This window comes from Rhinichthys klamathensis, unplaced genomic scaffold, assembly GCF_029890125.1.
Source record: "Rhinichthys klamathensis goyatoka isolate OS25496 unplaced genomic scaffold, OSU_Roscu_1.1 h1tg000319l_1, whole genome shotgun sequence".
Taxonomy (NCBI): domain Eukaryota; kingdom Metazoa; phylum Chordata; class Actinopteri; order Cypriniformes; family Leuciscidae; genus Rhinichthys; species Rhinichthys klamathensis.
Window position 1 is genome coordinate 855,962 of NW_026606835.1, and position 18,846 is coordinate 874,807.

At 39.6% G+C, this 18,846-nt stretch overlaps 1 protein-coding gene across 1 annotated transcript in view; it reads right to left on the minus strand.

The window, feature by feature from the left end:
* Positions 1-18,846, minus strand: part of rbfox3a (RNA binding fox-1 homolog 3a) — a 296,882-nt gene that overhangs the window by 125,171 nt on the left and 152,865 nt on the right. Inside the window, 1 exon segment of the mRNA XM_056271415.1 lies at positions 16,865-16,986. Coding sequence (XP_056127390.1) covers positions 16,865-16,986 — 122 coding nt within the window.

The following is an 18,846-nucleotide window of genomic DNA, read 5'->3' on the forward strand; positions in this document are numbered from 1 at the left end:
CAAATTGAAGAGGAACATCCCCTTATAGATGTCTGGGCTACGTGGATTTTGAACGCAACATAAAAAACAAACAAAAGAGTTAGTTCATTTAAAAAGGAAAAATCTGTAATCACTGACTATGTTTACATACACCCTCATAATGCGATTATAATGGGATTTTGGCAATATTGCGATTAAACTTTACCTCATGTAAACACAATTTTTCGATCAAACGAATGCTCGTACTAACCATACTCGCATTAAACTGTGGCGTACGTTGATTTTAACCACAATAAACAGGGTATGCAAGCACCTTAATCGCATTATTACTGCTCTGACCAAAGTGCGCATATACACAAATGATGTATGGTTCACACAACTTCATGAATGAACCCCATGACATTATTCTAAAGTTTTTCCTCCGCTCTGAATCATTGAACTCTGTCAGCACAACTCATTGCGCAATCTCTGCTCCTTATTTTCATCCTGAGAAGAAAATGATGGCAGCGTAGGCAATCCGAATCCAGCGCCATTTCTATGTTCAACACGGCTCATAATAATATCCAATATGCCCATAGAAATATGATTTGCATTTGACTTAAGTGGATTAAACAATGGCCAGTAACACACATTTGTGAATAATGGAGGTAAAAATAACCACACTTCTCAGCGAATAATCAGAACCACCCATCAATTACTTTCTTCAGATGAACACAAAAGAACATATTTTGAAGAATGTTCCACCTTATTTTTCCATCATTGTGAAAAACAACACCGGACACCACTGACTTTCATTGTATCATAAAAAACAACACATTTTCCAAAAGAAAATAATAAGTCATTTTCCGATATTTGTTCTTTTTATGTGAATGTGACACCTGGTGTACACGACTTGATCAAATCTTGTTTTGAAAGGGAGTAAAGCATGCTGGAGATTTCAGGATAGATTTCATGTCATTTGTTGTTAGTAAATGTGTCCTATTATTTTTGCCACTTGTTTACTATCTAACAATTCATAGTAGGTCTGAGTTGTGTTCCGCAGAAGAAAAAAAGCCATATAGGTTTCGAAATGACATATGTAAGTGTGACATATGTACAGGGCCGGCCCTGACCAATTTGCTGCCCTAGGCAAGATTTTACCTGGTGCCCCATGCATTACAGCCCATTTCACCCCATCATTGTGTTGGTGATTATTTAGTCATATATATATATGTATAACTGGCTTCCGGTATATATATATATATATATATATATATATATATAGCAAGAACATTACATCTAGCATTCAAGTCAAGTCCCCTTTATTTTTATATTGCGCTTTTTAGCCTACAATACAGACTATTTCAAGGCAGCTTTACAGTGATAACAGGAAAATAATGCAACAAAGTTTGCTTCTCCTTTACAGCAGATCTAGAAGAAAATAGTGTCATCATAATCAAGCTTAAGTATGTTCAGTGATGGTTTATTTTGTTGTAAAAAAATATTAATTTATCTAATTTATATATAGCTTGCTCTGGATAAAACAGTGATGTCATCATCCAAATGTCATTCATGCACAAACTATTCATTGAGCACTAGCAAAAGTGTTTGTTTGGGAGTTGATGGCAGCAATCTTCCACTAAATTATGGCACGGTTCATGTTTTTAACATGAATGAAACTGCGAAATGTCTTCTTTAATGTGAATTTTACATAAAACATAATAAACCTGTAGCCTATAAATATCGTTAATAATTTTGGCAAATAAATTTTTAAAAAAATGCCATATATTCACCTCAAAACTGCACAACTGTATAGTAAAACATTAATTAATAAAAGTGATAGTAAATGCGTCTAAAAAAGACTGACATGATTGTTACAAATCGCATTGTCTGGGGGCTCTGAAGAACTCAGAACTACTGTTAGCATAAAGTTATAAGGTAAAAATAACTGCCATTAAATTATAGTATCTTACTACTATGCAATTAGATAAACTGTTCATTCATTACATCACTTTACCTCTGTCTTTATCCCCTTGTAGCCTCTTCTCTTTGGCACTGTATCTATCGCAGGCTATAATGCTAATTTAAATGTGTCATGAAAATTCGGCCATCCGTCAATGAGGAAACTTTCACCGTGTCTAGACCTGGCGCGAGCTGCCAGGCCCGTTTCTAGTGCTTGAGTGTGTTAAGCGCCCTCAAACGAAAGCAATGCTGTCTACATTGGATGCGGCGAGGGGCGACGCTACACAACAAATTACCAACAGTAAACTGATCGCGCGCGCTCCGTTTCTGACGCACTTCAAGCACTCGCTGGGCGGGGGAAGATTGATGCGCTGGACCGGAGTCGGGGGACTTAGTTAAGTTTTTGTGGAGTTGTTTTGCTTTATTTTGTAGTATTTCGAATGAATGGTTTTAAAATAGTATTAGTAAAAAAATTACTCGTTCACTCATTTTGGCGCCCCTATTGAGTGGTGGCGCCCTTAGCATTTGCCTATACCGCCTATGCCACGGGCCGGCCCTGCATATGTAAATAAACAGAATTTTCATTTTGGTGTGAACTTAGTACTTTCAGTTTCGCATTTATTGTAGTTCAAAAAGTGATCAGATTATCTTATTCAAAAAGCTACGCCCTCATTAAAGTTCTTCCTCTCACATTTACTAGAGGATGTGCCCTCGGAAGACGCGACGGCCAACATCCCCCCTAATAAGTCAGCTGTCCGAGCGTGCTGATTCAGGAACTCTTTGAGTAATTATGCCCACTGTTCTACGTTAATTTCACACTCTCTTTCTCTGCGCACCGCTTGTCTCAATGGCCGGAGGATGCAGAAGCCCTCTGCGTGACCTGGCTCCTCCGTTCTTGGGCCTGACCAAACAGCGCTATTGATCCCTGGATCCGAAGCTCTTCCCGCTGCGTCTGGAGCCGGGGGGATCTGCGGGGGGCCACTGATCTCTCGCACTTCACCTTTCATTCCCACAGTCCATTAGAAAGGTGTCAGGCATTAAACTGTGCAGGGGATAATGCCTTTAAGTCACACCTTCAGAAAGAAAGAGAGCGGAGGAAGACGAGAGAGAGAGAGAGAGGAAGATAATGGAGCGTCCCTGTAATGACCTTTTTCTTGGGAAACCCTGTGTAAACACAACTAATGTAATAGCAAAGGGTGATAAGCGTGAGCCACCATGTCCTCTTTCTGCTTCTCCTTCTCTTTCTCTCTACTATCTGCAGAACAGCATGATTCTCTTTGGCGCACAGATCCCTTTTGTAGTCAGGGGAGAAATCCCTCTCCTGCTCTGCTGTTTAATGGTCTTATCTGCAGCGAGGAGAAGATTAGGCCGTGACGGGCGTGTAAGAGCCAGCGTGAGGCGGCAGGATTACACATGACGGTGGGAGGAGCCGCAGGGACCCGTGGGCCCGTAGTGAGGACCTCAGGGGATCCTGGAGGTGGATGGGAGGTTGTAGCTGATTCCGATCAACCTGGCCATTGTAAAGTGTGTCCAACCATGATGCTACTGCTTCACACATTCAGTGACAGATGAAAGAAAAGCTGAAGAGGACAGTTGCGAGGCAAGAAAGCGGCAAGTGAGTGGACCCGTGTTCTTCGTCTACTCTCACTGTAAATGAATTATAGCGCCTTCCTTATGAGACAGTTTAGCTACACAGTTTAATCACAGTATCAATCTTTGATGAAAATACATATGTTTTTTAAATACCATTATAAAATAAGGCATTACAGTGTTATTTCTGTAATATTTATATGCTATTTTTTCAAAGACTGCAACGTTCATAAGCAAATCTTTTATCACTTGTTTCAGTAAAAAATTCCCCCGTGTTTTGATCCAGAGATCCTGTACTCTTTCTGAAGATGTGTAATAGCGCTGCCTACCGTATAACAGTGAAAACACGGAAAGTCGGAAAACTTAATGGCGGGAAAGCGCCGTCTCGTAAATGGCGGAAAATTCTGTCAATGGCGTAGTTAACTCGCATTTTTATATTTTCCGTTTTTATTTTAGTTGAACTTTTAGTAATTTTCTTGTGTTGTTGTCCTATTCAAGTTTTTGGGGTGTGTGTTTTTTAATATTTCTACTTACAGTAGCTTTATTTGATTTTATTTCAGTTTTAGTTTTTAGTAATTGTAGCACTTTAACAAACGCATTTTATTTCAGTTTCAAATGTTTTATACTTTATTAAGTTTTATTTAAATTAAGGGTAATGATTTCTAATAGTTTTAGTTAACAATAACATTGATGCATTAAATGGATAGATTTAATAAATCTTAAATTAAATATAAAATGAAATAAAAATAATGAATATACTATATATATATATATATCACACACACACACATACATATATACACATATATATTATTTACATAAAAATACCTTTTATGTATTTTTGTAGTGCCATATAAAGGGTTAATTCTTTTAAAAAAAACGATCTATTAAACTAACTATTGTTAACAAGGTAAATAATACACAAGTTTAACACAGAAGTAACAAACAACTTAGTAAGCTATATTCCTGGCAGCTTTGATTGGCAGGGCCAGTGTCACCCTGGCCCATATTTGGTCTCGCCTATGGGAGAAAGAAAGAGAGAGAGGAGAAGTGAGATGAAGAAAGTGATTGAGTGAGGGACAGATGAGGCCAGAGCGGATCCCATTGGATGCTGAGTTGTTGGCAACTGAGGTGACAATATTGCACTCGACTTAAAAATACAAACAGCCAAGGGGTCAACAATAATGACTTTACAGAAACCAAGACTTGCTCGGCATGCATTTGTAAATGTCACGGCTGAAAATAGCTGCTCTACAGAAAAAAGAAAAGAAAAGAACAAAGGATTAACAAAAAAGATTGTGTTACCGTAGGTCATTCTGTTAGAGCTACTGTCCCACCAGACTGAATAAAGTTTTTCTGGCCGTCAGACGGCGGCTGGATGAAATGAACACACGATAAATGTTACAGGACCCACATTATGCAACTAGAGAACACAGATCAATTAGAGTGGTGACAAATTAGCGCAAGCATTTCATTTAGCAACATGACACCGTCGGCAGCCGCTCTCCTCTCCGAATTACATGGCTGATAGACGCTGCTTCCGAAAGACACAGCGTGATTACGCAACGCTCTGAAGGAAAGCATGGCTTTTCCTTGGTTAACTTTGTGTATCTATGTGAACATAAAAAGTATAAACTTTTTTCTTTTCTTTTTTTACTGCACATTTTTGTAAGCATGCATAATTTTTTGCATTTGAAAACAATTTCAGAAGAAGACTGTGACTATATTAAAATTTACACCAAAATACTTTTGGCAGGAAAATATTACAGTACATGGGCTAACATCACAATGTATGGCCACCCTACAGACGTAAAAATACCAGTACATTGGAAGCAAGATAATATTACAATAAAATAAATATAAAAAATAAAATAAAATGATATAAAATGTTTAGTTTACAAACCGTAAACATGAGTTGGTAAATATATATAAAATTAATATTATTATATTTGGTAACACTTTATTTTACAGTGTCCTTGTTACACGTTACATGTAGCAACTATAGTAATAACTATAAATGATGCATTATTACATGCAACTAACCCTACAACAAACCTAATTCTAATCCTAACCCCATAGTAAGTACATGTAGTTAATTAATATTACTCAGTAATGTATAATTACACTTTAACAAGGACACCTTAAAATAAAGTTTAACCATATATTTTTTTATTGATATTCACATAAAGGATAAAACAAGCTAAAAAGTAACGTTAAATTTCAGAAATAGTGGTATCATGACCACCCTACAGAAAACAAACGATTTGGTGATGTGGAACACCCAATACTACACCAGCAGCACATCTCATTAAAGGTAAATGGCAAAGGTTGTTTAGGGCTAGGCTTTGCTAGGGGGGCATAAAAATAGGCCAACGTGCCGTTTCAAACCAAACACAAGCTCTATGCTCTTCCATCTCTACACATGCTCGTTGAAAAACAAGTCCCTTGCTCTGAGCTCTCAATTATTTATTATTGAACAGAAACAGCAGCACTTCTCTCCCGTCTTCCTCTGCCTTTTTCATTATCATGCTACTGTAATACTATCATTAAATCCATAATTGTTCAGTAGATTCACAGTTCACACTGTCCTTATTGAAAGTGTGAGGAACAACAGTCTATTTGTCCACACACATTCACACCTTCTCATCTACTCTGAGCCCAGATTTTTGAAATAATATTTCTGAAAGAACACACACACACAAAGCGAAGAGCTATCTGTCATCAGAAATAAGCGTCAGTCTGCCTGTGTGAGCTAATCAGTTACAGGATGTCTGACAGGGGTAAATTTTATCTCTCTTCTCACCCGGGCCATCAGAAAGTAAGCTCAGATTAGATTAAGCACGTCTGCGAGTTTCATTCTAAGAGAATAGGCCCCTGTGGGCCCCGTGACACAGCCTGTACCGTCTGTGTGAGGGTGCGTGGAGGCCCTCTGTCCCGCGCTGGGCCGGATGAGACTGGAGTGATGAAGGGGAATGATTAATGGGCAGTCGGTGCTATCAAAGAGCACAGCCAGCTCAAAAGATGAGAGATTGCTTTCTGACGATCATTAAATCCTGGTTGCCACATCTACGAGTGCGCACTTTTCATCTGGCCCCTGACGGGGAGAGAGGGAGCGCCGTGTGGCCAGGAGAACGGGATGCTGAACGGGGAGCAGGTTTATGGTGGAGGAGGATTTCCTGTAAGCTAAAAGCCCATTTTCAGCACAGTTTGACATTGCCAGTGTCGTAGGATCTTTCTTTCATCCCCTCACCTCCTCATTATTTTCAGAGGTGCAAGTAAGGGGCCGCTCAGAATGATGGTATCGTGTTTATAAAAAGTTGACATTATTTTCTACTGGATGCGGCATCTAAAAAACAATAGACACGTTGAAACGATCAATGATGCCAGACTAGCATGTTAAAAAATATATTTAAAAACAACTGAGATACACTCAAAGTGACAATGTGCCATTCAGTATGAGGGTGTCAGGTTTTTATAAAGTTATAAAGTACAAAGTTATTTCTACTAGACGCGGCGTCTCATGTTACGAGATCCTAAAAAAACATTGAGACGTAGAAAAATCATTGAAGTCAGTCTTGCACATTTAAATAAAACATAAAACCTATTTAAAAAAGAACTGAAATGGAAAAGAGACCCAATCTGTGCCTTTCTGTGTGAGGGTGTAAGGTTTTAAAAAAGTTGAAGTTACTTTGTTAGGTTTACGTTATGAGATGCTAAAAAAAAAATGACGTCATTCTATTAAACAACAGAGGTAGACCACGATGAAAATGACAACAATGTGTCGACCAGTATGACAATTTAAAGGGATAGTTTACTTAAAAATTGAAATACTGTCATCGTTTATTTACACTTCTGTCAATCCAAACCTGTATGATTTTTTCATCTGTAAAACACAAAAGAACAATGAAAAAAAAAAAGCTATTTTTTTTTTGTCCATACAATAAAAGTCCAACTGTTTTAAACCCCGGTGAGTTTTAATTATAATGGACAAAACCATTTCTTCTTTTTTTTCTCACACAGGTTTGGAACAACTTGAGGTGAGTAAATGATTATTTTTGGGTGAACTGTATCTTTAAAAACTAAACTTTTTACATGGAACAAGAGGCTAAAAACAATGAAACATAAGAATGGTCAAAGCTATCTGTCTAGTCCATGCATGGAGAAAAGATTCACACGAAAAAGACCCCTAAAACTCTCCACTCACTGAAAATGTGGCAAAAACATGCCTTCCTACTAGTTGCAAGTACAATAATGGGAAACTACATGTAGCTTTAAGTGATGTAACCAACAAACTGCTGTGAAGGTCTATCAAAACATATTCATGGGAAAAACGCCTAAATAGCAAAGCATTTAAACTCCTCTATAGGGACTTAATAATAAAGCGGCGAACGTACATCCCCTTTTCGCTGTGTGAGTTTGAACACTCCCTATCAGTGAGCTGAGAAATTGCCAGAGCTATGCAGAATCAGGTCATATGATCCTCTGTCCTCAAAAAGAGCATCAATACTATCCATTCTGAACAGCCACGGCTGAATACTCATCTCCTCCAGGACCAGCACTGCGGAACAAGGCCCTTCGGAGTGGAGGAAAATTAAACACTGCTCCGACTGAAAGCAAATAATGCAAAGCAGTAACTGAGCGAGAGCAAATCTGTGTATGTATTTTGGTGGAACAGATAAACTTAGAGGAAGTGTAGGAAAGAGAGAACGAGATAAAAGGAGACAGGCTTATCGCATGCTACAAGCACACCGTCTTATCCCAGCAGGTCCAGGGGTTGAGGAAATATGGAGAAACAATGGCATAAAGGCCAACCTGATGGGTGGCAGAGACGTTACTCACCCAAAAGTACATCATCATTTCGGCCAGGGGCAGGTGGGCACTCACAGATGAAAATCGGATGAGGGGTGGGCGCAGTGCTGGCCGCCTGGGTCAGATTCTTGGTGTTTGAAAGTCCTGTGCTCTTCCCAGATCAGTCCAGAAAGAAGAAGAAAAAAAGAACTAATTGAAGCAACAACTGTTGACACTATAAAAAAAAATGTATCTAGTCAACAGGAAAAAGAGGAATAGGCAAAGGTGCTTCTGTCTCCGCTCTTCAGTTTCCTTTCACTTTCCACTCTCTCTTTCTTCTTCCTATAACCACACAAGTAGCTTTCTTCACGTCACTCACTCTGCACGTCTTCTGCCCCGTGTCGTTCTGTTCAGGGTCTTATTGGCGGGCGGGAGAGTTCTAGAGTGGGCACTCCAGGTGGTGTTTGGCATCTGTTCCCAGCATTCCTTCAGTGAGGCTGTGTTCCTCCGCAGGGAGAGGAGTCCATTGACACTTCAGGCACTGATACAGCCAGGGAGCAGCTCAGCATCCGAGCACTCGCAGAGGAGAGGGGAGGGGAGCTGCTGCTGCTGCGACGTCTGCCGAGGGAAGCCGGCTAGTGGTGAGGATTGAGAAGACCGTAGGAGCGGTTCTTTCCCCTCGCTTGGTCTCGACGCTCAGCTGATGTACATGAAAAGTCATGCAACGTGACAACGAGGCAACAAAGACCCGTCGGAGGGGGGCAAGCGGGGGGGAAAGCGTAAGTAAACTAGGTAGGGCGAGTCGGCGTGCAACGTAATGCCTTTTTCTCTTTCTTGTGTCTTTCTTTTTTCTCACCAATCTTTTTCTCAGTGATAGAGAGGGAGCGGAGGCAGGGGTCTCGGTGGGAGAGGGGCTTGCAGGATTCCAGCTGTGGTTTCAGCCAATCAGGAGTCGGAGTGAGCCGGTGGAGAGCAGGGGGAATCGCTTGACAGGTTGCATGCCATGAGAACGGTGCTGCTCTTTTTGGTAGCTTTTTAGGTGCGTGTGAGAGCGCAAGACTTGTTTGTGCATGTGCGTGTGTATGTGTGTGTGGTTTGTGCATCTAAGTGCATGCGTACACAGCCACGCGCCTTTCGGGAGGCTGGGTGGGTGAGGGGGGTTACACTGCCATTTAACATCTCAGCTGTCTCAGCAATTTCAAAGACACACCGCCAACAGCCAGCTACAGTGTTCTTAAATATTAACCTCTGCGCTGTTGCACGTTCATATTTGGATTTGAGAGAATGCTAATTTTGCTCTCGGTTCATTTTGATTAGAACAAAGCATGTCAGGAGTGACACTGTCAGAGAGTTCACATTTGCCATCGTGCTTTGGAATATTTTATCTCTGCCGTAAATCAATGAAAGAGTTCTGATAAGATCTGGTGTAGCCTATTAGACAATTATAAGTTTAGTATATATTGTATAACATTGTATGTATCATATATACAGTTTTGCTCATAAATGTACATACCTCCTTCTGTAAAATTAATCTTAGCATTTAAAGAAAAATTAGATCAATTCTTGTAAATTAAATCATTAAAAATGTTTTTTTAACTACCCTGAATCATTTTTATTAATAACAGTAACTTGCAAGATCCCATTTTTGTAGAGAAAATTTTAATATTCAACTATCATTAACCATTTTTCTTCAATAGTATCATACTGAACTGACCGACAGCTTCAGTGATTACGAAAGGCTCTTTACTTGCTTTGTGTAATTCAGTCACAATTTAAAGAAAAAATTGTTTAGTTTGTGATTTCCTACTTTTCCCCCAAAATATTAGGGAGTGGAAACGGCTAGTCAATAAGTGCTCCTCTGCCGCTATCTACTGGTTATAGTGGTAATTTCATGTCTTTTATTTAAATAAAAGTGTTTGTTTGCCACTAAGTTAGTTGTCTTACATATTTAAACTTTTAGTTTTACAAATCACATTAAAAAAAATTCACATTTAAATTAGATAACATTTAGAGCTTTGAAGTTCTGAAAAAAGTGTGAAGCACTTGAAAGCCCTTGAAAAGTGCTAGAATTTCACTCTCAAAAGTTTGCACGAACCCTGATGAATAATGTAAAAAAACAAAAACATTTGATTATTTCTGCCACAATACCATGGTTACAATTAGCACAATATTACGAACAAAAGTGTTAAACAGGATAATGTACATAATTTCAATTGCATTACATTTGCACATCGTTTTCACAGGGAAGCGATAAAATAATCTCAAGTTGCATTAAAAAATGTCTAATCAAATACTGAAGTCTATTCCAAGTCAGTATCATAAATAAGTAAAAAAAAAAGAGGGGCTCATGAGATGACTGGTGTTCACTGTTTTTAACTATATGAAGAGGGTTGAAGAAAAATGGCTGAAAAAGAAAATAATTTTGAAGCCTTAGTTGATTCGACCATCACCAACATCTCTAATTAATAAGTTAAATGTGGACTATGCAGAAAAAAAACTAAAGACTCGCACAAAAATAATGCCTCTCATAATGACGTGCGATGCATGTGAGGGCGGGACTGAAGTTCTGAGCAAATGGGTGGAGCTTAAATCTAGCTCCCCCTCACCAGATGTCCAGCGAGGAAGAGCGAATGTAATTTGGGTCTAATGGGTGGAGCCCTATCCCTCTATCTCAACTCTATCCCTCCACCCCATTAGGCGTCCAGAGAGGTGGAGCTGGACATCATCTGACTCTGCAGTGAGCACCACTTGGAACAATTTGCTAATGTTGCAATTGCCTTGTTGACTGCTATCTGTAACTTGACAGATTACTAGGCATTGTATTTACGCTATTATGATAACATGTAATTATTGTTTATCAGCGAGTTAGACTGAAGATGGCTAAACTCGCTATCAAATTATAGCCAGTCATCTAACCAGGGGAGTCACTAGGATTTTCATTTTAGGGGGGCTAAGCCCCCAATATGATTTTTTTTTAAAAAAAAATAAAAAAATGTAACACTTTAGTTTAGGATCTAAAGATCACTATTAACCATTTTCATTACAATGCAAAGGCACGGTTTTATAATAACTGTGGTCCCTAATGTGAGGTAGGGCAAATAAGGGGGTTCGGGGTCTCCCCGAGAAAATTTTGATTTCTCTGATCTACATATGTGCATTTTAAGATGTTCTGAAGGCCAAAAAACTTGGATAGTGGGCAGCTGATTATTTTTCTCTCCTCATCAGCATCACACTCTTTTTCTCTTTGTTTTTATCTTGCCCTGTCTCTTCCCCTCCTAAAGCTGAGCTTTGACTGATATAGGCTTTTCATTTTTGTCTGTCAGTGAAGAAAGTAAACATAGGGTCAATTGATAGGTTGATTTTGCCTATGAATCATTTTCTCAGACGCGTTTATTTACTGAAAGCTACTAAAGGTAATTAAGTTTATTAAATGCATTCACAATATAGGCTACACATTTATTATTGATCTTATGCCTAATACAGGGCCGTAGACAGGGCTTTAGTCACAGAGGTCCTAAATTTGAGGTTGGTAGGGGGTTCAAATTTTTTATTTCTCTGATATGTGCATTTCAAGACGTTTGAAGACCAAAAAAGGATAAGAAATAGCTTTAAAACCATGTCAGTGGGCAGATTATTTGTCAATACCTGCTCTCTTCTCATCTCCATCACTCTTTCTTTTTTTCTCAGTCTCTTCGTCCCTTTCTCTTCCCCTCCTAAAGCTGAGCTTTTTTAATTTACTAAAGGCTACAATTTGTATTATATCCTCAATATGTACACATTCATTATTAATCTTGTGCCTAACATGATGAAAACGGCTTTGTTAATGTTTCTTGTAAACTAATTATTACATGAGTCACGTTACAGCCTATTTTCAGTTCAAAATGGCGAAATTAGACAAAACTATATTAGTTTGCCTGATTATTTTTTGTCATTCGTTTAACATTTATGACCTAAAAAAAGTAAAATATGAAATGTTAAGTTTAGCTACTTACATCTTATCTCGCACTTGACCATACGCGTCGAGTCGCACTGTTAAAATTCGCGCTCAGCAGCGTCTGTGAACATAAAGCCTGCCTACTTTGATTTGATTGGTCATCTCAAATATTCTGACATTGACGAGCAGTGACAGACCAATGAGGCTCAGATGAACACACATGAACACACACACACACACACACCCTGTCCTCTGTTTCTGACGTGCTCTCTGTCGGCGCCGCTGCGGATTGAAGATGAAGAACGCGCTGAATCTGATTATAACAAGACTGAAGCGAACACGAATTTGTGTAGCCTACATTAATCTCACATTTTTAGGGGGGCTAGGCAGAAGTTTAGGGGGGCTGAAGCCCCCCTAAAAAGGGCCTAGTGACGCCCCTGCATCTAACTGTTCATTCATATACACAAAAAAATTATATTTATGCATGATATATTTGGATTTTTTTTTTTAAATAGCTCATCACTCATCTTACCACAGGTAGTCTCTTGGGTTGGTTGGGCTAAGTGCGCAACAAGATGTCAGAGGAGAGGGCGTGCGCTTTTGGCGGTGTTCCACCCATGATGAGTGGTCAAGTATTGTTTACTCTGCATTGTGCACCTTTAATAAGCAACTTATATTTAAACTAAACATTATTCTGCACATTTCATATCAGTGCATTTCATGATATAGGGAGCCTGCAGCTATAGTCATGCTTTATTTATCAGAATAGGATTATTCTCAGAATAATCCTATTCAGAATAATCCTAGAGATATACTTTAAAGTCTTGACTACAAAAACACTTTTAAACATTTTGAAACATATTGTCCAGGTAAAAAAAAAAAATAGAGTTTACTGAACACATGTTGACCTAATAGCAGGACATGTCACATTATATGGGTACTGTTTTCACAGTGGAATCTACCTTTAAACAGCCATTGATAAAACAAAATATATATATATTAAAAAAGATATATATATAATTAGCAGGAAAATTATATATAAAAACAATTAATGAAACAGCAAAAATATCAAAATTAACAATGTGGGGCAAAGCAATTTGAATAAATAAATCGCATACATTTATAAAAATATTAATTAACTTAATAAAATACAATACATTTTTATAAATTTGAAATGTGACAACTTCCCTTGAAAAGAAAATCATAAAATCCACTGCTAGAGAAAACACACATATGCATAATTGGACCTCTCACTCAAAACCATAGTTACTGAAAGTAAGCTGTGTGACAACTAGCCCCAGTCTCCCCTTCTGTTGTTGTTGTTCTTTCTGTAATATTCCTGTCCACTCCATCAGCATTCTGTTTTCTCCCACTGCTTCTCTTTCTCTCTCAAACCCAAAACATTCTCTCTCTGTCTCTCCATTCCTTCTCTGGCACTATCTGCACTGTTTTTTCCCCAGCATGCCGAGGGTGCTGCATGTTCGTGTTAAGCACTCGGAGGACGACTGGCCCTGGGGACGCCATTTTCCATTACAGAGACAAGAAACCTTTTCTCTCAGATGAAGAAGGAGGGAAAAAGTCAGAGCCCTGAATTGGTTATGCTCCTTGTCGTGTTCTCTTACTCCCCCGACTCGCGATTCGTTTAGTCAATATTTAATGCCGGCGTTGTGCAGTACAGTTGTCTGTTGGCCCGATCCATGGGTTTGATCTCCATGTCTCGCCTGATCTTTTTCCAAGCTTATGGGCTTGCGCGGAGATGTGACGCAGAGTCTAAAAATGTGGCACAAGCTTGTTAACGGATCACATTTTGCTCTGATGCAGTGCAAAGAAAGAAAAGGACAGATAGATGGAGAAAAAAAAAAAAGAATCAGATCAGATGCATTGCGTGCATTTAGCGCAACCACTCACTTTGTTCTTCCACCACACACAAGCACGCACAACTCACCCTGCCTACAGCAACTAACGCCCTCTACGTCCCACCTGAGTATAGATGTCAATTGGCCTGAAGTGTAAAGGTGGTATTTTTCTTCTTTAAGCAGGGCAGATGGGCAAGGTTTGGTCTGAGCAGGCCCAGAGTGAGCCGGTGGCCAAGCCAGACTGTCTTAATTAGGAGCCGGCCGCTGCCAACGGCAGGTGAACACATCTGGGACGCCATATTGGCCGCAAGCGCAGCAGGTCTCGGAAATAGTGCAAGCCTTGGAATATTTGACGGGAGCAGAAACGAGCGATTCCCTCTTTCTTACCCCCATACTACAACCCAAAAGTGAGCAGCAATACATCTACATGCCACACAGAGTCAAGCTTCCACGCTGTGCGAGCCTGCCAGGTATTAAAAGTCTCTGTCTTTGGAGGTTTGCGTTCGTTTTGCGTGCTGCCAAGGCCCGCGCAGCCCCAGAGTGCTATCAATTACAACCATTCTGCTGAAAAGCTGAAATTCAGCTCTGAGCGCAGTCTGACAGGATTCAGCAGTATGTGCACGCCTGTGCAACGGCTATTGGACGTTCACGTTTCCTTTGTCCCCTGTACCTGCCCTCCACTGCCTTTGTCTGGAACGAAGATGACACAATCACAGCGTGTCGCACTTAAAGCACCTTATAATGAAGTCGAGTCCTCCCTTCTGTGAAGATACACACAGACACACACACACACAAACACACACTTACTCTATCAGGCATGTTCGCCCCACTGAGCTATACCTTCCTCATCAGTGCTTTACCCAACGTCATCATTTCTGCCTCCATAAACTCAATGGAGCTGCATGCTCCTCTCCTTCTCTCTCATCGCACTCCCTTCCAATTACCGCGCCAGTTCATTTATTCATTAACCCGGCAAGGAAAATCGAGGGAGAACTAATTCAAAAACAACCGCCCTCCATTTCTCTCCATCTGGTGGGGAGGCTCGATTCTCCAAACATGTTCAAGTGACTTAATCTGGTTAAGGTGCAGTTTAGCGTCTGCAGCAGAGTTTGGTGGGGGGATTGAGGAACGGGTCACAGTGCCAGTCCATTTTCATAAAAAGCACCTACCAATGACCAAACGGCACTGGAAGTGACATGCATGGAAGTATGGCCTAATCAAAAAACAAGCGGATAAAAGGCAAGGTGCCATTGCACTTGATTACAGAGGCATTGACTAATTTACTTAATTTGTCAAAAAGGAATGTGGTTTGGAACTGAGGTAGAACTCATTTATGGTGATTTGAGTGGTAGCAAGCGAGCGCACTTAAACGCTAAACGTGCTTTGGCTATTCGAAGCATTGTATTTCCAAATGCCATTAGTAGAATTTCCTATCTCCAAAAGTGGAGAGGAAAATGAAAGTTTGGAAAAAGTAAATGTTGGGCAAATGTAATAGCTTTAGGCCTTCCAGCTAATTTTTTACAGCCAAAAAATAAATAAATAAAAAAAATCTACTCAAAAATATAATTTATTTATGTTGCTGGCAAAAAAACAAAACAACCTTTTAATCATTATACATGGCTACTTATAAATGTCAGTCATTGAAGACAAAAAAATTTGTCAACAGAATAGTGTACCAGCATTTACGAGCAAGGGATAGATGGGCCATGATAACTAGCAAAACCCCGACCCCTTAGTAAAGACAAACTAATGTTTCGAACATGTGAAACACTTTGACATTCAACAATTAAGATGCAAACTAACAGATGTTTAAAAACGTCACAATGTCAATAGATTTTTCATGTTAATTTAAGCAGCATGCCAGTTCTTGAATGGTAAAGAATATTTGTGATTTGCCATAAATTAAAAAAAAATCATATTAATATAAGGGACAATATTAATATTCTAACCATAATCAAATGATGCTACATTCTCTCTGAAGAAAGCAGTTGAACTACATCCAATTCTGCTGCTAAAGTTTTCATCTGAAACACGTCTGCACGCTCAATTGGGAAAGCAGTGAAAAACAAGTTACCCTCAGAGATTTATACTTCTGATCCTCCAAATCCTTTTTTTATCTTAATCGAGTATAAGCAGTAAATTGCTCCAGCTCTGCCTCCTCCCTGTCCTTCCCTGCCTGTATGCTAATATTGTTTGACATATTTCGGAGGAAGACGGAGCATCAATATTTATCAATTCATTATAAGACAGAGGCACTGACATGCGCTAAGATTACAGTTTAATTAAAACTTGAGTAGCCTACTAATATTCAGTTCTTAAACAGACACATCATATGCCAATGCATTATCTACTCATTTAGATCTTGCATCATTGAGATAGAAGATAGACAGGGAAATCAGGAAGGAGAACATACAGTAACATGAGCCTGCAAGATCAGCCCCATTCCCTTTCCACTGCTGTTCTCTGTGGTTAGGTGTAGCTGTCAGAGCAGAAAGCTAAATAACCCTAGCCATAATTAAATATTACTATTGAGTAATTATATGACTTGTAATTATGTTTCACTGAACGTGCCAGCACAACTGTGTCCCCTTATATGCCAAGACCTCCTTTTTTAAAGGAGATCAAAAATCACCTCTGGTAAAAGTCCTGGCCAGCCAAAACACAACTGATGCCAAATCCCAACTGCCAGTGGGAGATCCTAAGGTGGCAAAGGGAGCAGAGAGGCAGTGCCAACCATGCCACCAATCTGGGAAACACAAAGAGGGCATCCACTTACCAGTCTTGTGACGAGGGGCACCCCGAAATGCCAGAAGTGATCGTTCAGCAGCCCACTGTACACTACGTTTCCAAAGAGAGCAATGCTTCCTGTTTTACACAGCCCGTTTCCTGGTTTCGTTTCTACAGAAGGAGAGAAAAAATTTGGAATAGGTTAAATAACAATATACAATGACTAGAATCAATTATTAATAATACACAATATTACAAAAGAGAAGAAAAGTAAAATAATGAAGGTAAAAAATAAAGAAAGACAAATAATGAAAAAGGAAGGACGGGAAAAAGAAAGGAAAAAAGGAAGGAAGGAAAAGGGAAAGAAAGTATGGAAAGGAGTTAGTAAAGAAAAATAAAGACAGTAAGAAGGAAAAACAAAGAAAGAAAAAAAGGAAAGAGAAATTTAAATGTAGTTGGGATGGAAGGTAACATGGAAGGAAGAAAGGAAGGAAGGAAGGAAGGAAGGAAGGAAGGAAGGAAGGAAGGAAGGAAAAGGTGGAAAGGAGGAAAGAGGACAAACAAAGGCAGTAAAAAAGGAAGACAAAACAAAGGAAGCAAGAAAGGAAGGAAAAACAAAAATGTGGAAGGAAAAACAAAAATGTAGAAGAAAAAAAAGAAAGAAGGAAGGGAGGAATGAAGTATGGAAGGAAGTATGGAAAGCAGGAAGGATGAAAAACAAATGCAGTAGAGGGCAGTTCACACAGAACGAGTTTCCATTCCTCTGTGCTACTTTTCCATTGTTTTTTAAATGCAAACACGCGCTAGACGGACGTCTTAACTGTTGCACTCGTGTCTCGCGCATTACACAGCATTCTAAAACCCCGACGCTTAAGTTAAAATAAGTTCAACTTTTAAAAAACGCCTTTCTAGACCGTGGTTTTCATTTTTAAACCTCACATTTTTAACAGCAAAAAGCGCGTTCTGTTTGACCAGCCCAACGAAAGGAAGTAAAACCTAAGAAAGAAGGGAGGGAAGGAAGGAAAGAACAAAAAGAAAGAAACAAGGAAGGAGGTAAGAAATAAAAATAAAAAAATATTATTTGATTCAACATGATTTCAAATGTAAGAGAGACATAAATATTTCTTTGACAATTTGAACACGTCCATAAACACTCCTCCTCTCAGCTGTTTAGTGCCCATCAGTCTGTGTGTGAGTGGCACGGTGTGAGGGGAAAGTGCTTGGCATGTGATCAACAGTGGGGTCAACCCTGCTTACACAGCAAAGCAAACTAACAGCTGCATTGAACCTCCTTTGGGTAACACACACACACACACACACACACACACACACACACACTGATCAGTACTCACAAAGAAAAAAAGAAAACATGACTCTGACATCACACAACCACACATACAGTACACCATTTCACATCAGTTCAGCAAAAAAAAAAAAAAAAGAATTCTCCATTCCCCCAGTCTTGGAAAGCGGTCCCAGGGAAGCGCGCGCGAAGATTGTGATGTGTATTAAATTATTCCCTATAAATGCCAAGTACAGCAAAAATCTGCATTACGCCTCAAAACAATAGTGAGGCGCATATTGTGGAGCGCACCACAGCAAGCCATGCATTCATTATTGAAAAACAAAAAGTAAAAAGGCCCATTAAAATGTCACTTGTGCTCTTTGTGGCTGCGTCGACACATGATTTTTAGTGTTATAAATGGGCCTTGCGTTATTGTTTATGGTGGCTGCTAGCCGCAGGCTACCCGGCGGTGACTGTAAAGTCCACGGATCACACACCACGAGCCTCCAATGCCGCTCCCTCCCTCTCTATACATCACCCCATGAATATTCATGCCACAGGGCCGCGCTCCAGCCAATCGATCACAACTATAACGCATTTATATCCATGATACATGTGGCTGATTTTTTGGTGTACAGAAATAAAAAGATATGGCCTAATTAGCAATAAAACAGCCGGCGTGCCGCGTCGCCGTAGATTTGGAGGCCGAATGGCGCTCCTGCTCTTTTTTGCAGGTGATGTAATTC